The 23,348-nt window shown below is 42.0% G+C and overlaps 1 protein-coding gene across 1 annotated transcript in view; it reads right to left on the reverse strand.

Annotated features, from left to right (window-relative positions):
- PAPPA (pappalysin 1) overlaps positions 1-23,348 on the reverse strand; it is a 254,556-nt gene that overhangs the window by 18,601 nt on the left and 212,607 nt on the right. The window contains exons 20-21 of the mRNA XM_068552436.1: positions 19,153-19,224; positions 13,762-13,860 (exon numbers count right to left, since the gene is read on the reverse strand). Of these exons, the coding sequence (XP_068408537.1) occupies positions 13,762-13,860; positions 19,153-19,224 (171 nt within the window). The remainder of the gene's footprint in view (positions 1-13,761; positions 13,861-19,152; positions 19,225-23,348) is intronic.

Genomic DNA, 23,348 nt, shown 5'->3' on the forward strand with positions numbered 1-23,348 from the left:
TTTGAAATTAAGAGATCAGCAACTAAAAACAATCTTGTACATATAAAGACTGCTATATCAAAACCTCATGGGAACCACAAACCAAAAATCTACAATAGATACACATACAAGAAAGAAAAAGCAATCCAAACACATCACTAAAGATGGACATCAAATCACAAGACAAGAGAACAGAAGAGGAAGGGAGGAAAAAAGACTTTCAAAAACAAATCCAAAACAATTAAATGACAATAAGAATATTTATATCAATAATTCCTTTAAATGTAAATGGATTAAATGCTCCAACCAAAAGACACAGACTGGCTGAATGGATACAAAACCAAAACCTGTACATAAGCTGTCTACAAGAGACCCACTTCAGACCTAGGGACACATACAGACTGAAAGTGAGGGGATGGAAAAAGATATTCCATGCAAATGGAAATCAAAAGAAAGCTGGAGTAGCAATTCTCATATCAGACAAAATAGACTTTAAAATAAAGACTGTTACAGGAGACAAAGAAGGACACTACATAATGATCAAGGGATCAATCTAAGAAGAAGATATAACAATTGTAAATATATATGCACCCAACATAGGAGCACCTCAATATATAAGCCAGTGCTAACAGCCATAAAAGGAGAAATCAACAGTAACACAGTAATAGTGGGGGACTTTAATACCCCACTCTCATCAATGGACACATCATCCAGACAGAAAATCAATAAGGAAGCACAGGCCTTAAATGACACACATTAGAACAAATGGACTTAATTGATATTTATGGAACATTCCATCTGAAAGCAACAAAATATACTTTTTTCTCAAGTGCACATGGACGATTCCCCAGGATAGATGACATTTTGGGCCACAAATTAAGCCTTGGTAAATTTAAGAAAATTGAAATCATATCAAGCATCTTTTCCAACCACAACACTACTGGATTAGAAATCAAGTACAGGAAAAAAAAACTGTAAAAGACACAAACACATGGAAGCTAAACAATATGTTACTAAACAACCAACGGATCACTGGAGAAATCAAAGAGGAAATTAAAAAAAAAATACCTAGAGACAAATGACAACAAAACACGATGGTGCAAAACCTTTGGGATGCAGTAAAAGCAGTTCTAGGAGAGACGTTTATAGCAATACAATCTTATCTCAGGAAACAAGAAAAATCTCAAGTAAGCAACCTAACCTTACACCTAAATTAACTACAGAAAGAGGGACAAGCAAAACCCAAGGTTAGTAGAAGGAACGAAATCATAAAGATCAGAGCAGAAATAAATGAAATAGAGATGAAGAAAACAATAGCAAAGATCAGTGAAACTAAAAGCTGGTTCTTTGAGAAGATGATAAACAAAATTCATAAAGCTTTAGCCAGACTCATCAAGAAAAAAAAGGAGAGGACTCAAATCAATAACTTAGAAATGAAAAAGAAGTTACAACTGACACCACAGAAATACAAAGGGTCATAAGAGACTACTACAAGCAACTATATGGCAATAAAATGGACAGCCTAGAAGAAATGGATAAATTCTTAGAAAGATACAACCTTCTAAGACTGAACCAGGAAGAAATAGAAAATACGAACAGACCAATCACAAGTACCGAAATTGAAACAGTGATTAAAAAACTGCCAACAAACAGAAGTCCAGGATCAGATAGCTTCACAGGCAAATTCTATCAAACATTTAGAGAAGAATTAACACCTATTATTCTGAAACTCTTCCAAAAAAACTGCAGAGGAAGGAACACTCCAAAGCTCATTCTATGAGGCCACCATCACCCTGATACCAAACTCAGACAAAGATACCACCAAAAAAGAAAATTACAGGCCAATATCACTGATGAACATAGACGCAAAAATACTCAACAAAATACTAACAAACCAAATCCAACAATACATTAAAAGGATCATACACCGGGATCAAGTGGGATTTATCCCAGGGATGCAAGGATTCTTCAATATCCACAAATCAATCAGTGTGGTACACCACATTAACAGACTGAAGAATAAAAACCATATGATCATCTCAGTAGATGCAGAAAAAGCTTTTGACAAAATTTAACACCCACTTATGATCATGCTCTCCAGAAAAGTGGGAATAGAGGAAACTTAACATAATAAAGGCTATATATGACAAGCCCACAGATAACATCATTCTCAACAGTGAAAATCTGAAAGCATTCCCTCTAAGATCAGGAACAAGGCAAGGATGTCCATTGTCACCACTTCTATTCAACATAGTTTTGGAAGTCCTAGCCATGGCAATCAGAGAAGAAAAAGAAATAACAGGAATCCAAATTGGAAAGGAAGAAGTAAAACTGTCACTGTTTGCGGATGACATGATACTACTATACATAGAAAATCCTAAAGATGCTATCAGAAAGCTACTATAGCTCATCAATGAATTCGGTAAAGTTGCAGGATACAAAATTAATACACAGATATCACTCGCATTCCTATACACTAACAATGGAATCTCAGGAAGAGAAACTAAGGAAACAATCCCGTTTACCATCGCACCAAAAAGAATAAAATACCTAGGAATAAACCTACCTAAGGAGACAAAAGACCTCAACTCTAAAAGCTATAAGACACTGATGAAAGAAATCAGAGAGGACACAAACAGATGGAAGAATATACCACGTTCTTGGACTGGAAAGATCAATATGTTCAAAATGACTATACTACCGAAGGCAATCTATAGATTCAGTGCAATCCCTCTCAAATTACCAATGGCATTTTTCACACAACTAGAACAAAAATTTTTTTTTTTTTAATTTATATGGAAACTCTGAATAGCCAAAGCAACCCTCAGAAAGAAAAATGGAGCTGGAGGAATCAGGCTCCCTGACTTCATACTATACTACAAAGCTACAGTCATCAAAACAGTATGGTACGGACACAAAAACAGAAATATAGATCAACAGAACGGGATAGAAAGCCCAGAAGTAAACTCACACACCTATGGTCAATTAATCTACGACAAAGGAGGCAAAACTATACAATGGAGGAAAGACAGTCTCTTCAATAAGTGGTGCTGGGAAAACTGGACAGCTACATGTAAAAGAATGAAATTAGAACACTCCCTAACAAACACCATACACAAAAATAAACTCAAAATGGATTAAAGACCTAAATGTAAGACCGGACACTATAGAACTCTTAGAGGACAACATGGGCAGAACACTCCCTGACATAAATCGCAGCAAGATCTTTTTAGATCCACCTCCTAGAGTAATGAAAATAAAAACAAAAATAAACAAATGGGACCTAATTAAACTTAAAAGCTTCTGCACAGCAAAGGAAACCATAAACGAAATGAAAAGACAACCCACAGAATGGGAGAAAATATTTGCAAACAAAGCGACTGACAAGGGATCAATCTCCAAAATATACAAGCAGCTCATGCAGCTCTATGTCAAAAAAACAAAAAAACCCAATCAAGAAATGGGCAGAAGAGCTAAATAGATATTTCTCCAAAGAAGACATACAGATGGCCAAAAAGCACATGAAAAGATGCTCAACATTACTAATTATCAGAGAAATGCAAATCAAAACTACAAGGAGGTAACCTCACACTGGTCAGAATGGCTCTGATCACACTGGTCAGAATGGCCATCATCAAAAAGTCTACAAAAAATAAATGCTGGAGAAGGTGTGGAGAAAAGGGAACCCTCCTAATACTGTTGGTGGGAATATAAATTGGTACAACCACTATGGAGAACAGTATGGAGCTTCCTTACTGTATGTATGTATTCCTTACAGTATGGAGCTTTTAAAAAATTAAAAATAGAATTACCATATGATCCAGCAATCCTATTCCTGGGCATATAGGTGGAGAAAACCATAATCTGAAAGGGTACATGCACCCCAATGTTCATTGCAGCACTATTTACAATAGCCAAGACATGGAAGCAACCCAAATGTTCATTGACAGAGGAATGGATAAAGAAGATGTGGTACATATATACAATGGAATATTACTCAGCCATAAAAAAGAATGAACTAATGCCATTTGCAGCAATATGATGGATGGACCTACAGATTATTATACTAAGTGAAGTAAGTCAGACAGAGAAAGACAAATATCATGATATCACTCATATGTGGAATCTAATTTTGAAAGATACAAATGAACTTATTTACAAAACAGAAACAGACTTACAGATATTGAAAGCCAACTTATGGTTACCAAAGGTGAAATGTGGGGGGGAGGGATAAATCAGGAGCTTGGGATGAACACACACACATTACTATATATAAGATAGATAACCAACAAGGACCTACTGTATAGCACAGGGAACTCTATGCAATATTCTGTGATAACCTATATGAGAAAAGAATCTAAAAAAGAATGAATATATGTATACGTATAACTGAATTGCTTTGCTATACACCTGAAACTAATACAACCTTGTACATCAACCTTGCCAATAAAATTAAAATATTACAAAAATGCTCACACCTTTTATCCTACTCATGTTAATTCCAAGAATCAGTTGTAAATGAATAATTAGAGCTATGAAATATTTCTGTGTAAGATGTTCATTAGCGTCATTATCATTGTGAGAGAATGAAATAACCTAAAAGTTAAAATCAAAGTTGGAGATAAATGGTTACACAAATTATTGTACATCACAACCATATACTAAGTATACTAACTATGTACAGCAAAAAATGCAGCCAAAGAAGCCTGCAGCCAACCAGGAGATACAGTAACAGTTCTCCAATTTGAGTGTGTTTCTTGGGTCTTGCCCTGTTCACCCCTGTATTTTAGAATCAGAGCATCTTTCTTGAAGGAACAAATTCTCTTAAGGACGCTACAGTATAAAGGGACTAGGATAGGAAGCCAGGAACCCTGCTCTATTTCTATCACTCACTATGCTACCTTGGACAAATCATTCCTCCTTTACGGGCCTCAGACCCCCATTAAGGAAACGAGAAGTTTGGACCAGATCATCACAGAGCTCTGTAGCCAAAATGACTGTGATTCTTTGCCCTTCACCTCTCAAAAACAGTTTCCCCTCTTTAAAATGAGAGATAAGGTCAAATGATCTTTCAGCTTAGAATATATATGAATATAAAAATAGAAATAGTTCATAGACCTTCAAGATGATGGAGGAGTAAGACGTGAAGATCACCTTCCTCCCCTCAAATACATCAGAAATACATCTACATCTGGAACAACTCCTACAGAACACCTACTGAATGCTGGCAGAAGACCTCAGACTTCCCGAAAGGCAAGAAACTCCCCACGTACCTGGGTAGGGCAAAAGAAAAAAGAAAAAACAGAGACAAAAGAATAGGGACAGGACCTGTACCACTGGGACGACGCTGTGAAGGAGGAAAAGTTTCCACACACTAGGAAGCCCCTTCACTGGTGGAGACGGGGGTGTGGGGGGGATGGGGTGTGGGGGGAAGCTTCGGAGCCGCGGAGGAGAGCGTAGCCACAGGGGTGCGGAGGGCAAAGCGGAGAGACTCCCGCAGAGAGGGTCGGTGCCGACCAGCACTCACCAGCCCAAGAGGCTTGTCTGCTCACTCGCCGGGTCGGGCGGGGGCTGGGAGCTGAGGCTCGGGCTTCGGAGGTCGGATCGCAGGGAGAGGACTGGGGTTGGCGGCGTGAACACAGCCTGAAGGGGTTAGCGCACCACGGCTAGACGGGAGGGAGTCCGGGAAAAGGTCTGGAGCCGCCGAACAGGCAAGAGACTCTTTCTTGCCTCTTTGTTTCCTGGTGCGCGAGGAGAGGGGATTCAGAGCACCACCTAAACGAGCTCCAGAGACAGGCACAAGCCGCGGCTATCAGCGTGGACCCCAGAGACGGGCATGAGACGCTAAGGCTGCTGCTGCCGCCACCAAGAAGCCTGTGTGCGAGCACAGGTCCCTCTCCACACCGCCCCTCCCGGGAGCCTGTGCAGCCCGCCACCGCCAGGGTCACGTGATCCGGGGACAACTTCCCCGGGAGAACACACGGCGCGCCTCAGGCTGGTGCAACGTCACGCTGGCCTCTGCCGCCGCAGGCTCACCCCGCGTTCCGTACCCCTCCCTCCCCCTGGCCGGAGTGAGGCAGAGCCCCCAAATCAGCTGCTCCTTTAACCCCGTCCTGTCTGGGTGGGAACAGACGCCCTCAGGCGACCTACACGCAGAGGCGGGGCCAAATCCGAAGCTGAACCCCGGGAGCTGTGCGAACAAAGAAGAGAAAGGGAAATCTCTCCCAGCAGCCTCAGGAGCAGCGGATTAAATCTCCACAATCAACTTGACGTACCCTGCATCTCTGGACTATCTGAACAGACAACTAATCATCCCAAAACTGAGGCGGTGGACTTTGGGAGCTACTGTAGACTTGGGGTTTGCTTTCTGCATCTAATTTGTTTCTGGTTTTACGTTTATCTTAGTTTAGTATTTAGAGTTTATTATCATTGGTAGATTTGTTTACTGATTTGGTTGCTCTCTTCCTCCTTTTTTTAATACATATACTTTTTTTTTCCTTTTTCTCTTTCTGTGAGTGTGTATGTGTATGCTTCTTTGTGTGATTTTGTCTGTATAGCTTTGCTTTTACCATTTGTCCTAGGGGTCTGTCTGTCCGTTGTTTTTTTGTGTGTAATTTTTAGCGCTTGTTATCATTTTTGGATTTGTTTTTGGTTTGGTTGCTCTTTCTTTCTTTTTTTTATTACTTTTTTTTATTTTTAATAATTAAAAAATTTTTCTTTTAATAACTTTTTAATTTTATTTTTTCCTTTCTTCCTTCCTTTCTTCCTTCCTTCCTTCCTTCCTTCCTTCCTTCCTTCCTTCCTTCTTCTTTCTTTCTTTCTTTCTTTCTTTCTTTCTTTCTTTCTTTCTTTCTTTCTTTCTTTCTTTCATTCTTTCTTTCTTTCTCCCTTTTCTTCTGAGGTCTGTGGCTGACTGGGTCTTGGTACTCAAGCCATGTGACTGACAGGGTCTTGGTGCTCAGGCCCCTGTGTCTCTGAGGTGGGAGAGCCAAGTTCAGGACATTGGTCCGCCAGAGACCTCCTGGCTCCACATAATATCAAATAGCGAAAGCTCTCCCAGAGATCTCCATCTCAACGCTAAGACCCATCTCCACTCAACGACCAGCAAGCTACAGTGCTGGACACCCTATGCCAAACAACTAGCAAGACAGGAACACAACCCCACCCGTTAGCAGAGAGGTTGCCTAAAATCATCATAAGGTCACAGACACCCCAAAACACACCACCGGATGCGTTCCTGCCCACCACAAAGACAAGATCCAGCCTCATCCACTAGAACACAGGCACCCGTCCCCTCCACCGCATCCACTAGAACACAGGCACCCGTTCCCCTCCCCTACACAACCCACGGAACCAACCTTAGCCACTGGGGGCAGACGACACCATAAACAATGGGAACTACAAACCTGCAGCCTGTGAAGAGGAGACCCCAAACACAGTAAGTTAAGCAAAATGACAAGACACAGAAACACACAGCAGATGAAGGAGCAAGGTAAAAACCCACCAGACCAAACAAATGAAGAGGAAATAGGCAGTATAACTGAAAAAGAATTCAGAGGAATGATAGTAAAGATGATCCAAAATCTTGGAAATAGAATGGAGAAAATACAAGACACGTTTAACAAGGACCTAGAAGAACTAAAGAGCAAACAAACAATGATGAACAACACAATAAATGAAATTACAAATTCTCTAGAAGGAATCAATAGCAGAATAACTGAGGCAGAAGAACGGATAAGTGACCTGGAAGACAAAATAGTGGAAATAACTACCACAGAGCAGAATAAAGAAAAAGGAATAAAAAGAATTGAGGACAGTCTCAGAGATCTCTGGGACAACATTAAATGCACCAACATTCGAATTATAGGGGTCCCAGAAGAAGACGAGAAAAAGAAAGGGACTGAGAAAATATTAGAAGAGATTATAGCTGAAAACTTCCCTAATATGGGAAAGGAAATAGTCAATCAAGGGCAGGAAGCACAGAGAGTCCCATACAGTATAATCCAAGGAGAAACACGCCAAGACACATATTAATCAAACTATCAAAAACTAAATACAAAGAAAAAAATATTAAAAGCAGCAAAGGAAAAACAACAAATAACATACAAGGGAATCCCCATAAGGTTAACAGCTGATCTTTCAGCACAAACTCTGCAAGCCAAAAAGGAGTAGCAGGACATATTTAAGGTGATGATGATAGGGAAAAATCTACAACCAAGATTACTCTACCCAGCAAGGATCTCATTCAGATTGGACAGAGAAATTAAAACCTTTACAGAGAAGCAAAAGTTAAGAGAATTCAGCACCACCAAACCAGCTTTACAACAAATGCTAAAGGAACTTCTCCAGGCAGGAAACACAAGAGAAGGAAAAGACGTGCAATAACAAACCCAAAACAATTAAGAAAATAGTAATAGGAACATACATATCAATAACTACCTTAAATGTAAATGGATTAAATGCTCCAACCAAAAGACACAGGCTCACTGAATGGATACAAAAACAAGACCCTTATATATGCTGTCTACAGGAGACCCACTTCAGACCTAGGGACACATACAGACTGAAAGTGAGGGGAGGGAAAAAGATATTCCATGCAAATGGAAAACAAAAGAAAGCTGGAGTAGCAATTCTCATATCAGACAAGATAAACTTTAAAATAGAGACTATTACAAGAGACAAAGAAGGACACTACATAATGATCAAGGGATCAATCCAAGAAGAAGATATAACAATCGTAAATATTTATGCACCCTACATAGGAGCACCTCAATACATAAGGCAAATGCTAACAGCCATAAAAGGGGAAATTTACAGTAACACAATCATAGTAGGGGACTTTAACACCCCAATTTCACCAATGGACAGATGATCCAAAATGAAAATAGATAAGGAAACACAAGCTTTAAATGATACATTAAATAAGATGGACTTAATTGATATTTATAGGACATTCCATCCAAAAACAACAGAATACACTTTCTTCTCAACTGCTCATGGAACATCCTCCAGGATAGATCACATCTTGGGTCACAAATCAAGCCTTGGTAAATTTAAGAAAATTGAAATTGTATCAAGTATCTTTTCTGACCACAATGCTATGAGACTAGATATCAATTAAAGGAAAAAACCTGTAAAAAATGCAAACACATGGAGGCTAAACAATACACTACTAAATACCCAAGAGATCACTGAAGAAATCAGAGAGGACATCAAAAAATACCTAAAAACAAATGACAATGCAAACACGACACCCCAAAACCTATGGGATGCAGCAAAAGGAGTTCTAACAGGGAAGTGTATAGCAGTACAATCCTACCTCAAGAAACAAGAAACATCTCAAATAAACAAACTAACCTTACACCTAAAGCAATTAGAGAAAGAAGAACAGCAACAACAAAAAACCCCTCAAAGTTAGCAGAAGGAAAGAAATCATAAAGATCAGATCAGAAATAAATGAAAAAGAAATGAAGGAAACAATAGCAAAGATCAATAAAACTAAAAGCTGGTTCTTTGAGAAGATAAACAAAATAGATAAACCATTAGCCAGACTCATCAAGAAAAAAAGAGAGAAGACTCGAATCAATAGAATTAGAAGTGAAAAAGAACAAATGACACTGCAGAAATACAAAGGATCATGAGATATTACTACAAGCAACTATATGCCAATAAAGTAGAGAACATGGAAGAAATGGACAAATTCTTAGATAAGCACAACCTTCTGAGACTGAACCAGGAAGAAACAGAAAATATAAACAGACCAATCACAAGCACTGAAATTGAGACTGTGATTAAAAATCTTCCAACAAACAAAAGCCCAGGACCAGAGGCCCTCACAGGCGAATTCTATCAAACATTTAGAGAAGAGCTAACACCTATCTTTCTCAAACTCTTCCAAAATATAGCAGAGGGAGGATCACTCCCAAACTCATTCTACGAGGCCACCATCACCCTGATACCAAAACCAGACAAAGATGTCACAAAGAAAGAAAACTACAGGCCAATATCACTGATGAACATAGATGCAAAAATCCTCAACAAGATACTAGCAAACAGAAGCCAACAGCACATTAAAAGGGTCATACACCATGATCAAGTGGGGTTTATGCCAGGAATGCAGGGATTCTTCAATATATGCAAATCAATCAATGTGATAAACCAGATTAACAAATTGAAGGAGAAAAACCATATGATTATCTCATTAGATGCAGAAAAAGCTTTTGACAAAATACAACACGCATTTATGTAAAAAACCCTCCAGAAAGTAGGCATAGAGGGAACTTACCTCAACATAATAAAGGCCATATATGACAAACCCACAGCCAACATCGTTCTCAATGGTGAAAAACTGAAACCATTTCCACTAAGATCAGGAACAAGACAAGGTTGTCCACTCTCACCACTATTATTCAACATAGTTTTGGAACTTTTAGCCAGAGCAATCAGAGAAGAAAACGAAATAAAAGGAATCCAAATCGGAAAAGAAGAAGTAAAGCTGTCATGGTTTGCAGATGACATGATACCATACATGGAGAATCCTAAAGATGCTACCAGAAAACTACTAGAGCTAATCAAGGAATTTGGTAAAGTAGCAGAATACAAAATTAACGCACAGAAATCTCTTGCATCCCTATATACTAATGATGAAAAGTCTGAAAGAGAAATTAAGGAAACACTCCCATTTACCATTGCAACAAAAAGAATAAAATATCTAGGAATAAACCTACCTAAGGAGACAAAAGACCTGTATGCAGAAAACAATAAGACACTGATGAAAGAAATTAAAGATGATACAAACAGATGAAGAGATATACCATGTTCTTGGAGTGGAAAAAATCAACATTGTGAAAATGACTATACTACCCAAAGCAATCTACAGATTAAATGCAATCCTTATCAAACTACCAATGGCATTTTTTCCCAGAAGTAGAACAAAACATTTCACAATTTGTATGGAAACACAAAAGACCCCGAATAGCCAAAGCAATCCTGAGCAAGAAAAACAGAGCTGGAGGAATTAGGCTCCCGGACTTCAGACTATACTACAAAGCCACAGTAATCAAGGCAATATAGTACTGGCACCAAATCAGAAATATAGATCAATGGAACAGTATAGAAAGCCCGGACATAAACCCATGCACATATAGTCACCTTATTTTTGATAAAGGAGGCAAGGATATACAATGGAGAAAAGACAGCCTCTTCAATAAGTGGTGCTGGGAAAACTGGACAGCTACATGTAAAAGAATGAAATTAGAACATGCCCTAACACCATACACAAAAATAAACTCAAAATGGATTAAAGACCTAAATGTAAGGCCAGACACTATAAAACTCTTAAAGGAAAACACAGTCAGAACACTCTATGACATAAATCACGGCAAGATCCTTTTTGACCCACGTCGTAGAGAAGTGGAAATAAAAACAAAAATAAATAAATGGGACCAATGAAACTTAAAAGCTTTTGCACAGCAAAGGAAACCATAAACAAGACGAAAAGACAAGCCTCAGAATGGGAGAAAATATTTGCAAATGAAGCAACTGACAAAGGATTAATCTCCAAAATTTACAAGCAGCTCATGCAGCTCAATATTAAAAAAACAAACAACCCAATCCAAAAATGGGCAGAAGACCTAAATAGACATTTCTCCAAAGACGATATACAGATGGCCAACAAACACATGAAAGGATGCTCAACATCACTAATCATTAGAGAAATGCACATCAAAACTACAATGAGGTGCTTCCCTGGTGGCGCAGTGGTTAGGAATCCTCCTGCCAATGCAGGGGACACGAGTTCGTGCCCTGGTCTGGGAAGATCCCACATGCCGCAGAGCGGCTAGGCCCGTGAGCCACAACTACTGAGCCTGCGCATCTGGAGCCTGTGCTCCGCAACAGGAGAGGCCGCGACAGTGAGAGGCCCGCGCACTGCGATGAAGAGTGGTCCCCTCTCGCTGCAACTGGAGAAAGCCCTTGCACAGAAATGAAGACCCAACACAGCCAAAAATAAATAAATAAATAAATAAATAAATTAAAAAAAAAAAAACTACAATGAGGTATCACTTCACACCAGTCAGAATAGCCATCATCAAGAAATCTACAAGCAATAAATGCTGGAGAGGGTGTGGAGAAAAGGGAACCCTCTTGCACTGTTGGTGGGAATGTAAATTGATACAGCCACTATGGAGAACAGCACGGAGGTTCCTTAAAAAACTAAAAATAGAACTACCATATGACCCAGCAATCCCACTACTGGGCATATACCCTGAGAAAACCATAATTCAAAAAGAGTCATGTACCACAATGTTCACTGCAGCTCTATTTACAGTAGCCAGGACATGGAAGCAACCTAAGTGTCCATCGACAGATGAACGGATAAAGAAGATGTGGCGCATATATACAATGGAATATTACTCAGCCATAAAGAGAAACGAAATTGAGTAATTTGTAGTGCGGTGGGTAGACCCAGAGATTGTCATACAGAGTGAAGTAAGTCAGAAAGAGAAAAACAAATACCGTATGCTAACTCATATATATGGAATCTAAAAAAAAAAAAAAGTTCTGAAGAACCTAGGGGCAGGACAGGAATAAAGACGCAGATGTAGAGAAAGGACTTGAGGACACGGGAAGTGGGAAGGGTAAGCTGGGACAAAGTGAGAGAGTGGCATGGACATATATACACTACCAAATGTAAAATCGATAGCTAGTGGGAAGCAGCCGCATAGCACAGGGAGATCAGCTTGGTGCTTTGTGATCACCTAGCGGGATGGGATAGGGAGGGTGGGAGGGAGACGCAAGAGGGAGGGGATATGGGGATATATGTATATATATAGCTGATTCACTTTGTTATAAAGCTGAAACTAACACACCACTGTGAAGCAATTATACTCCAATAAACATGTTAAAGGGAAAAAAAAAGAAAGAAGAAGAAATAGTTCCCCGTGAGCTCGTTCATCACAGGAGATACTTTTCAACTCACATTGGCCAGGTTGGCCACCTCTCTCCCAACTGTCGGCTCGGGCCCCAAACTCTGGTCCCAGCTCTCATCAGGAGGAAAGTGGAGGTGGCCACTCTTCTGTGGGTGGGTGAGATGCATCTCAGCTGGATGTTCCAGTTTCACTATAAATACTCGAATCACTCCTGTAACATCCTGATATACTAAGGAAGAAAATGGCAACCAAGACCACACCCCCTAATTCTATAGGTGTAAACAACAAAAGAGATTATAAAATGCTTCAAGGCCATAACTGACCTCGTTGGGAGTGTCCCATCTTCCCTCTTCCCCTAGACTTTAGCCATACCCCCTGAACATATGTGTTCTCTCTAGGATTTTACATGCCAGTCTCCTGCCCCAGACACTTTTCCTGGCCACCTCTCTGCCCCTTCTCCTCATCCCTCAAGTTCCAGCGTTGATGCAGATCCCTGTGCAGAGCTTTCTCCAACCCTTTGCCTGGGCCCTCAGAGAACTCTGTCCTTTCCTCTAAAAAGTATTGCACTTTAGTTTGTCTGCTTCCATAGCTGACTCTAAGCTTTGAGGAAAAGGGGCCACATCTACAAAGATCATCCATGAACCTCCACATCTAGTTCAGGGCTTAGCACATGATATTAGCTCAACTACTGACTAAAAGAATGAAAAATACAATGGAACGTAATGCAGTAAAGCTTGTAGGTGAGTGCTGACACAACCAGGGCGATGGGTTGTCCAGCACGTAGGGGTGATCCTGGCCCAGTAAGCTGGAGAGGCCTGCAGAGGTGGCTGCAGAGTGGGGCACGCTGGCCTACCTTTTTGGTCTTCACTGTAGAAGCGCAGCAATCCCCACCGTCATAGTTGCAGAAAGCTCGGTTGTTGATGGCATCACAGTAATTGTCTCCCATGAAGGGCTGTACGTGAGGAGAGAGGCAGGAAGGAAAGGAGGCCTGGTTAGCGTCCTGGAGTAAACGGGGGCTGGCCTCTGTAGATATTTAGCTGTATCATCTCACCTTCTCACAAACCTCCACAGTCAGCCTACCTGGCTTCAAATTCCTGTACCCTTTTGGACAAATCACCAGTCCTAACATTTTTTTTTTTTTTTAATTTATTTTTGGCTCTGTTGCGTCTTTGTTGCTGCACGCGGGCTTCTCACTGCAGTGGCTTCTCTTGTTGCAGAGCACAGGCTCTAGGAGCACGGGCTTTGGTAGTTGTGGCTCGCGGGCTCTAGAGCGCAGGCTCAGTAGTTGTGGCGCACGGGCTTAGTGGCTCCGCGGCATGTGGGATCTTCCCGGACCAGGGCTCGAATCCGTGTCCCCTGCATTGGCAGGTGGATTCCTAACCACTCCGCCACCAGGGAAGCCCACTTCTACCATTCTTAAAGGCTCTTATCTAGCCAAGTTTTTCCCAACTAAACTATGCTTATGCTAGGAGACATACTCTTATATGCTGGGTAGGCAAAGGCAGCAGGATAGACCACTATGTCCTCCTGAAGCAGGGGGCTCATTTCACTTGAAGAAATGGTAAGAAAATTTGAGCCCCTTTTCCCCCACTTTTCCTGGTAGTAGGTAACTACAAACATAATTTACAATAAATATATATGCAAATATATCAGGAAGCTGAATGTCAACTACACAAGAATTGTAAAGACAACGTAAGAATCCATAGGAACTTGGCATAATGGTTGGTGTATGATTGTGGGTGCTTTCCTCTCTCACACAGGAGTACAGATACACTCGATGTCACACACTTTCCATGTTGGCTTTCTTCTTTTGTTCCCAAATAAAACACGTAAGGTAGGCATTGCTCTTCCCACTTCACACATGAAGACCCTGAGGCTCAGAGCAAGAAAGGGACTTGGCCGAGAGCAACTGGCAGAGGCAGAGTAGTGATTTCAATCTAAGTTGGTTTCTCATTTTTCTTTACCTTTCTAGGCTATACCTAGCATATGTTGATTTCTTTCTTTTCTTCCCTGTGTTCCTCCAACTCTGTGTTGCTTGAAAGATGGGGAAAAGATGATGGAGTTAAATTATTACTGATCTGAACCCAGAGTCATCTTAGGGGAAAGTCAGGGGTCTCTGCAACCCCCCAGCACTTGCATTTCCCACCTGGACACTTAGCACGCTGTCTTCTACGGTTTATGAACCTGTAGTTGGTGCAAGACTGTGAGCTCCTCAAAGACAAGGCCAGTATCCGGTTCGTCTCTGTCTCCCAACCGCCTGGGAGTTTAATGCTGGGCACAACTTGGCTCTTAAAGATGTTTTAGGGACAGATCGTAACCGTACTGGTATAGTGGGAAGGCAGTTGGCAGGGCTTTAGAAAACCTGGGTTCTAGTCTTCCAAACCTCAGCCACTGGTTGGTTACTTGGTAATTTTGACTAAGTGGCTTATCTTCTCTGGGTCTCAGGATTCACAGTGGTGAAATAAAGAGGCAGAATTAGACCACTGATTTCTCAAAGCAATGAACATACCCCTACCCTCATCAAAGGTAATGTGTAACCCTTTAATATAAAAAGCAGATGAAAGTGAAGCCCCTTTGATTAAAGTTCGGGTTGGGGATCTCTAATGCTGAGTGACTCGTCGACTTTTTGTGGGGTCCCATGAAAAACCCTTTTGTGGCTTTTTTTTGGGGAGAGCCAAGTTCACAAGGAGTCCATCCTATGTGGCACCCCTGTCTCTTGCATCTATGCTCCAAATTCACAGAGTCTTTGTGCCCCCAACTCATGATGCTTGATTCCATTTCATCACTGCCCTATTAGGGTCTAAAAAAGATTTTACCAAGACAGAGCCAAGAACAGAGAGAGAGCTGTACTCCACTGTGGGTACACATGCACATGGCTGTGAGCACAGGTGTGACTCTGCCGTGCGACTGCCACAATGAATACATTACCACATTTGTATTAAAGCAGAGAGGCACAAACAACTAAAGGATAAAACCCTTTGCTCTACACTACCAAATGTAAAATAGATAGCTAGTGGGAAGCAGCCGCATAGCACAGGGAGATCAGCTCGGTGCTTTGTGACCACCTAGAGGGGTGGGATGGGGAGGGTGGGAGGGAGGGAGATGCAAGAGGGAAGAGATATGGGAACATATGTATATGTATAACTGATTCACTTTGTTATAAAGCAGAAACTAACACACCATTGTAAAGCAATTATACTCCAATAAAGATGTTTAAAAAACAAAACAAAACAAAACCCTTTGCGCTTTCTGGGCCTTAGAAGATTTGTCTGTGGGCTCTGTTCCCTACGTTCTTTCTCACATTATATATAAAGACTAATAAAGGAAACCAAATGTCCTTTTTTTTAAAATAAAAGGAACTGGCTTGGTAAAGGAGTAGCTGGAGAAGAAGAGGAAGAAGAAAAATAAAATAAAAAAGATTCTTTTTTTATTTGGTCACTGAAAAATATCTCCAGTCTCATTACTAGCTACTTTCTTCTATGTACCCTTTCCTGCTGTCACATCCATGCATCCATCCTCCCATCTATCCATCCATCCACCCACCCATCCATCTTCTATTTAACCCTATCTATTGAATGCCTACTATGTGTTACACATGGTGCTAAAAAAAAAAAAAAAAAAAGGATGTAATAGTGAGTCAATATAGACAGAGCTCCTGCTCCTCTAAGACCTTACATTCTAGTAAGGAGGCAGACTTTATTCAAATAATCATTTATCCTATTGGCCAATTTCAACTCTGATAAAGAGTTACAGAGGAAAGGTATGTGATGCTGTTAGAGTTAAAAGTAGGAGGATCTGACCTAATCAGAGAGCTCCATGAAGAAGTCCCCGAGGAAATGACGTTTCAGCTGACATGGTAAGATGAGTAGGAGTTAATTAGGTGGCGGGTGGAGAAGGGAGACTTTCTAGAGGGAGAGAATAACATGTGAAAAGCTCTACAACCTAGAGATTGCTCCCGTCTCTGGTATTTCTTATGCTGCTGCTTCTACTAATAGTGTGTTTTGGAAAACAATTCATCCTTCAAGATCTAGTTCAAACATCACCCCTCCAAAATGTCTTTCCTACAACCCCCGAGATGCCATGTGCTTCTGCAGCTTCTTGTACCTGCTTTGGTTATAGCTCTTGGTATATCAGTTTAGAATTCTTCTCTAACCGTTATCTCTTTTACTATCCTGTAAGTTCCTTATGGACAGGGAATGTACGTCATCCATTTTTGTATCTTAGATTTCTTAGCAAAATGCTGGCAATTTGAGCAAAACTTTATTAAATATATCTTCCTTAAATGTTTATCTAGTAAAATGATGGGTAGATGGGTGGGTGGGTGGATGGATGGATGGATGGATGGATGGATGGATGGACAGACGAAGGGCAAGAAGATATCCAGATGAGTCAGGGAGAACACAGTACTGTTTTCACTTGACTAAAACCATTGCACTCTCAGTACCTAGGGTAGTGCTGGGCACATAATAGGCACCCAGTGAAGCTTTGATGAACAAGTAAGTAAATGACTACTTTGGACACAGCTTGGGGCAGAGAGCAGGGGCCTAAAGGGCCCCAAGACCCTTTATCAATCGTGGCTACTGCAGACATTCCAGGTTGATGGCTCCTCCCTGGACCCAGCAGTTGTATCTCTTCTAAGCATACTTTTCAGCCCCAGATACGAGAGAAACTATTAGCTCTAAGTTAAGCAGGAAAGGAGACGAGGGGGCACCTGCAAGGGCAAAGGCGATAAGCATCACTGGCAGAGCTCAGAGCCTGACAGGTGTGGGTCTCTTAGGCCTCAGTGCTGAGTCAAAGAAGGGATTGAATTCCGCTGTCACACTGGTTGCCCAGACCGCCGACTCAGCAGAACAAGTGCCCAGGTAATCCAAGCTTCCTTTTTCTGAAATCCTGGACTGATCCAGAGAGATGTAAGGAAGCAACTGCCTCAGGTCCTTGGCTTTGGTTTTGTCACTCCTGCTGAATCTTGGGAGAACGGGAGTTTTTAAAGACTACAGTGTCCTGTGCCCTGAGAAGATGCCACTGGGGATTCCCTAACCAATACACAGAAAGAAATGTGACCCAGGGACTGTCCTGTGACATTTACAGGTCAGGGGATGGTTTGTGGGCAGAAGGTGGCCTAGTGGAGGAGAGAAATCACGGGCCTGGAAGTCAGCAGACGTGGGTTCATGCTCTGACTCTGTGTCTAGGATGCTGTGCAACCTTGGGCCGGTCCATCCCCCCTCTGGCCCTCTTTTTCCAGTCTGCACAACAAATGAGGAAGGTAGATCGCATTAAGAGCCGTGCCAGTTGGCATTCTATCAAATGTTAGACCCGGCTGCTGGCTGGGTGTCAGTTTCTCCATCATCTAGAAGAACAGTCTGGTTGTGACAGTTTAAGAATTTCATCAAATACAAAGTTTTCTAGAGCACAGTCTAGTCCTTTTCACCTGGATTTTCCTGAGGGGGGCCTGGGGGGCACCACAGAGATTTGGACATCCACCTGGATGTGATTTGGGACCTCCTTTCCATGCCAGCTGAAAAGATTCACAGTGGGCGTAGGGGTGCACAGAACGTCTCTGAGTTCCATGGACAGCAGCGCGCCCTTGAGAACACAGGTGACATACCAAGTGCCCTGGCCCTGCCCCTCCCCAAGCTTGTCACTGATACCCAGGGACAGAGCTCCAAAATGCCAAGTTCCAGGGAATGGCTCCACCGCCAAGTGAGAGAACTGAAGGGTCAGAGGGCATCTTCCACCTTCAGCTCAGTGGTTGAGTCTAAGGTGTCCAAATTACCTCTGGAGTTGAAGAACGCGTGAATGACAAAGACGTGTGGCAGAGGAAATGATCTGCAGCTAATGGTTGCAGGAAAAGTAGAAATGAAAAAACAAAAACTGCCTCATGTGGTTCTGTAAAAGTTAAATGAGGCAATGTTGGTAAAACGCCGGGCACATTATAGCTGCTAAATGAATATGGCCTCCTCCCTCCCAACCTCCCTTACAGATGCAATATGATGTTGAACACAGGCTTCGGAGCCAGAAACACCTGGCTTGGAATCCCGACTCTTTTAGCCATTAAATGTATGTTTGAGTGTGTTTGTTGATATTTCTGTGCATCAGTTTCATGACCTATAAAGTGGGATTGCTGATTCCTGTCCAAGAAGTCTGTTACAGGGATATTTATAGCACTTAGTAGGTACAGTAAATGGTAGTCATGATTAACATAACAATAACAGTAATGGTTGTAGGACCATTCTGAGGGACTCACCTCACAGCCTTTGACACAGTGAATCAGAGCAGGGTGAGGATACCACTTCAGACCAGCTGTGCAGACAACTCTCTGCAGAGAGAGGGAGAAAGAGGTCAGATGGGTTTGGGGCTGGCACCACATTCAACCACCCACCCCTCTTCTTGGATCTTCCAAGTCCTGACCTCACCCTGGCATTTCCACGGAGACTTTGCCCAGGTACCTGCAATAACAGGACCCATAAGACTAAAATAATGTTTGTGTTCACCGCAGGTGTCACGATTCTGTATTTCCCTGGCAGGAAGAAGGGCTGAGGAGAAGGAGAATTGGGGGACCGAGACGTGATCAGAAAGGCACTTCAGAAAATTCCTGGCTGACGTCTGCCCCATGGACAAAGTCGGGGATAAGGTGGGAGGAAGGAGGAAGGGTAGAGTGCGTGTGTGTGGCTACAGCAGGAAGATGGAAGAATGGTGTGGAACAGGGCTTCCCAAAGTAGGCGCTGAGGACCACTCTAATCACGATCACATGGGAGCACGCAGAAAGGCAGATTCTTCAGCGCCGCCTTGGGTCTAAAGAGTCCGAATCTCTGAGGCCAGGGCCTGGGACTCTGCATTGTAAAAACACATTACAGTTTGAGAGCAGTGGCCTGGAGGATGCACGAACTAACCTTTGGTTTGGAACCCTGGAGATGCGGAGAACCCTTTCTGCATCCACCTGCCACCAGGCCATGCGGGCTAGGCTCACAATTCCTGAGGCTGCCCACACTCATCTCTCTGTGACTTTGTTCCTGCCGCTCTCCTTCACTGAAAGCCCTTCCTCATCTTGTCACCTGGAGAATCTTTAGTTATCTTCTACATTTCTGTTCAAGACTACCTTCCTCAATACTCTGTAATGGTCTATATGGGAAAAGAATCTAAAGAAGTGTGGATACATGTGTATGTATAACTGATTCACTTTGCTGTACACCTGAAACTATCACAACATTGTAAATCAACTATACCCCAATAAAAAATTAAAAAGAAATACATAATATATAAATGTAGAATTAAAAAAAGACTACCTTCCTTTGTGGTGATTTTCCCAGCCCTCTCAGGCAGAGCTTCAGGTATACATGTATGTATTTACTTATAGCCTCCCATAATGAAATAATAATAATAATTATTATTATTATACTAAAATGTATTGAGTGCATTCATGGTGCTAATTACTTTATTCATTATGTTATTTATTGCTCACCACCATGCAGTGGGGTGGGCATTAACCTTGTATCATAAGGAGAATAAATTCCCCAAGCTCCATAGCTGTTAAGTAAAGGAACCAAGATTTGAAACCAAGCAATTGTTTTGGGAAGGATTTACGGCAGCTCATAACATAAAATCCAACACAATAATTTCTTTTTAAGCGGGTGAAAACAGAAAGATAAATAAAACTAGGAAGATAAAACAGCATTAGGACTAGGGCTAACATAACAATCTTAGAAGCTCCTTTTTCTATTCTGCCCTAGATGCCTTACTTTTCATGCGATATTACAATGATTTCTTTAAAAAAAAAAAAAGCAAATTAAAATAACCTGGAGGCAAATGCTTAGATTTGCGATGACAGGTAACTGTGTCAGGGAGCAGCCATGGAAGTCTCTATGATCAGGGCTCTCTCTGCTGGCTGAATGCCAGTTGATTAATTTTAATTAAGAAATGAACATTCACATGGGCTAGAATGTGGAAAATCCATGTGACCAGCCCATTCTCTCCCCAAGGGCAGACCTATATGGGAGCAAAACTGTAATTAGGTTTCTTGGTGAACGTGGAATCCCGTGACTCCAAGATCTGGCTGGGTTGGGTGCCTTTCTCCTCTGCCCCACAGCGTCTCTGGTTCACCCTTGGGTTTTCCATGCCTAGAACGGTGCCTGGTACAAGGAGGACGACCAGCAAATATTTATGTTATAAATGAATGGATCCATTTCGAGATAGAGATGATTTTACCAAGGGACAATTATCTTCTTTACCTGTCCTCCTCTCTTCTAGAGCATCAGAAGAGCATTTACGATGCCTAGCAGAGCGTCTAGTTTAGAGGACCAGTTTAGTGTAGATTGAATTAATTAAAGATCTTGGACAAACAACTAAACTTGAAGATCTGCCAACCAGTCTCACGATGTGAAATCTACTCTTTAGCCCCTACTGCCTCTGTTGACACTTGTCTGCCTTCTCCTAAAACACAAGAAGGTGATGTATGGGAAAGACTGAGCAATGAGGCATGACAGACATGGTTGCAATTCTGACTAGAAATTTCCACTCTGAGGTTAGGTTTTCCCATCTGTGAAATGGGTACTGAAAATGTCATAGGCTTGTTGTGATGAAGCACTGAGATAAATGATGTAGAAGTGGTCAACCCAGGACTAACTCCTACAGGTAAGAGGGCAGGCCCTGGTTTTAGACATCTGTCTCCCCCCCAGGTTCAGGACGGAGCACAGCAAACAAATACATATTGACCAAGTGAAGGAATGTGAGAACTCTAGTGTCCCTTCCTTCCAGCTCAGCTACTTTCTTGCCCCTCTGCTTCCCAGCCATGGGGGCCAGAAGCAGAGGGCATCACCTGCTTTCATCCTCTGAGAAGCTTTAACCAGACTTCCATCTCTGGGTCTGAGCGTCTGTTCCTGGCCAAAATTCAGGGATGTTGGAGGGGCACTTAGGTAATGGTTCAAGTAGTAGAAAACAGCAGAATTAGGATCCACAAGGGACTGGATGCCCACCCCTCCCCCCTGTTTATTTGAGAGCTAATTTAATCCATCCGTAGGAGTGTCTTGGTGTGGCTGCACAAGTTTCTGTCAGTTGAGGTTTACCTGACGTGAGTTCAGAAAAAGGACTTTTATACTACCTGCATGAGCCTATTTATCTTTCCAAGTCTTTTGGATTTTCCACTATTCCTCAGGGCTGCACGCCCCACCTGTCTCACTACAGGGCCCCTCTGTCTGCAAGGAGGACTGGGAAAGGCGACACGCAGCAGGAGCTGAAGGAAAGGCTAGGCTGTTTACACCATACGTTGGGAGATCCCAGTGGGGCCCCTCAAATGCCAGCCTTGTTCCTCTTGATGCCAGTGGGACCTCTAGCCCAGTCAGAGCCCTTTCAGACCAGGGTTTGTAAGACAGCTTTCTTTGCTGCCTTGCTGCATAGGAAGAATAGACCGTCTTGTCTTCTTGGCTGTAATGACCATCAGCACCACCACCATCTGCACCACCACCAGCATAGGCATCAATAACACTATCACCATCACCATCGTCATCTCTCATCACCACCACCAGTACCACCACCATCATCCTTATTGTCACAGTACCACTAACAACCCCATCATCATTAGCCTTCTCATCAACACAAAACCCTCTATTAAGGGTATATTATGCTCCAAGCCTTGGGCTCAGCGCTTTTATCTCATTTCATCTTTACCATAACTATGAGATAGGTACGTTTTTTTCAGGTGTACGACAAAATGATTCAGTTACTTTTTTCAGATTATATTCCATTATAGGTTATTATACTGAATATAACTCCTTGTGCTATATAGTAAATCCTAGTTGCTTATCTATTTTATGTATAGTAGTTCATATCTGTTAATCCCATACTCCTATGTGTCCCTCCCTCCCTCTCCCTTCTAGTAACCATAAGTTTGTTTTCTATGTCTGTGAGTCCGTTTCTGTTTTGTATATAGATTCATCTGTATTATTTTTTGGTTCCACATATAAGTGATTATCATGCAGTATTTACATATGGTTTTGAATCTGGTTTACACAAGAGGAAACTGAGGCACAGAGAAGTTAAATAACCTGCCCCAAATCATACACATAGGTAATGACAGTCAGGAATTAAACACACATCTGTCTTATTTCCAGGTCTATAGTTTGAAAACTCTATTCTCCTTCAAATTCCTCCAGCCCCCGAACTGGTAAGCATAAAAAAGGTTACTCTTTTGACCGATGGAAAGACCAAGGTTCAGAGAGGTAGAGAGGCTTTGAGACAAATGTAGAGGCAGAGAATTTAAAAGCTGAAGCCCAGGGGCTTCCCTGGTGGCGCAGTGGTTGAGAATCTGCCTGCCAATGCAGGGGACACGGGTCTGAGCCCTGGTCTGGGAAGATCCCACATGCCGCGGAGCAACTAGGCCCGTGAGCCACAACTACTGAGCCTGTGCGTCTGGAGCTTGTGCTCCGCAACAAGAGAGGCCGCGATAGT

This window comes from Eschrichtius robustus, chromosome 10, assembly GCF_028021215.1.
Source record: "Eschrichtius robustus isolate mEscRob2 chromosome 10, mEscRob2.pri, whole genome shotgun sequence".
Lineage (NCBI taxonomy): Eukaryota > Metazoa > Chordata > Mammalia > Artiodactyla > Eschrichtiidae > Eschrichtius > Eschrichtius robustus.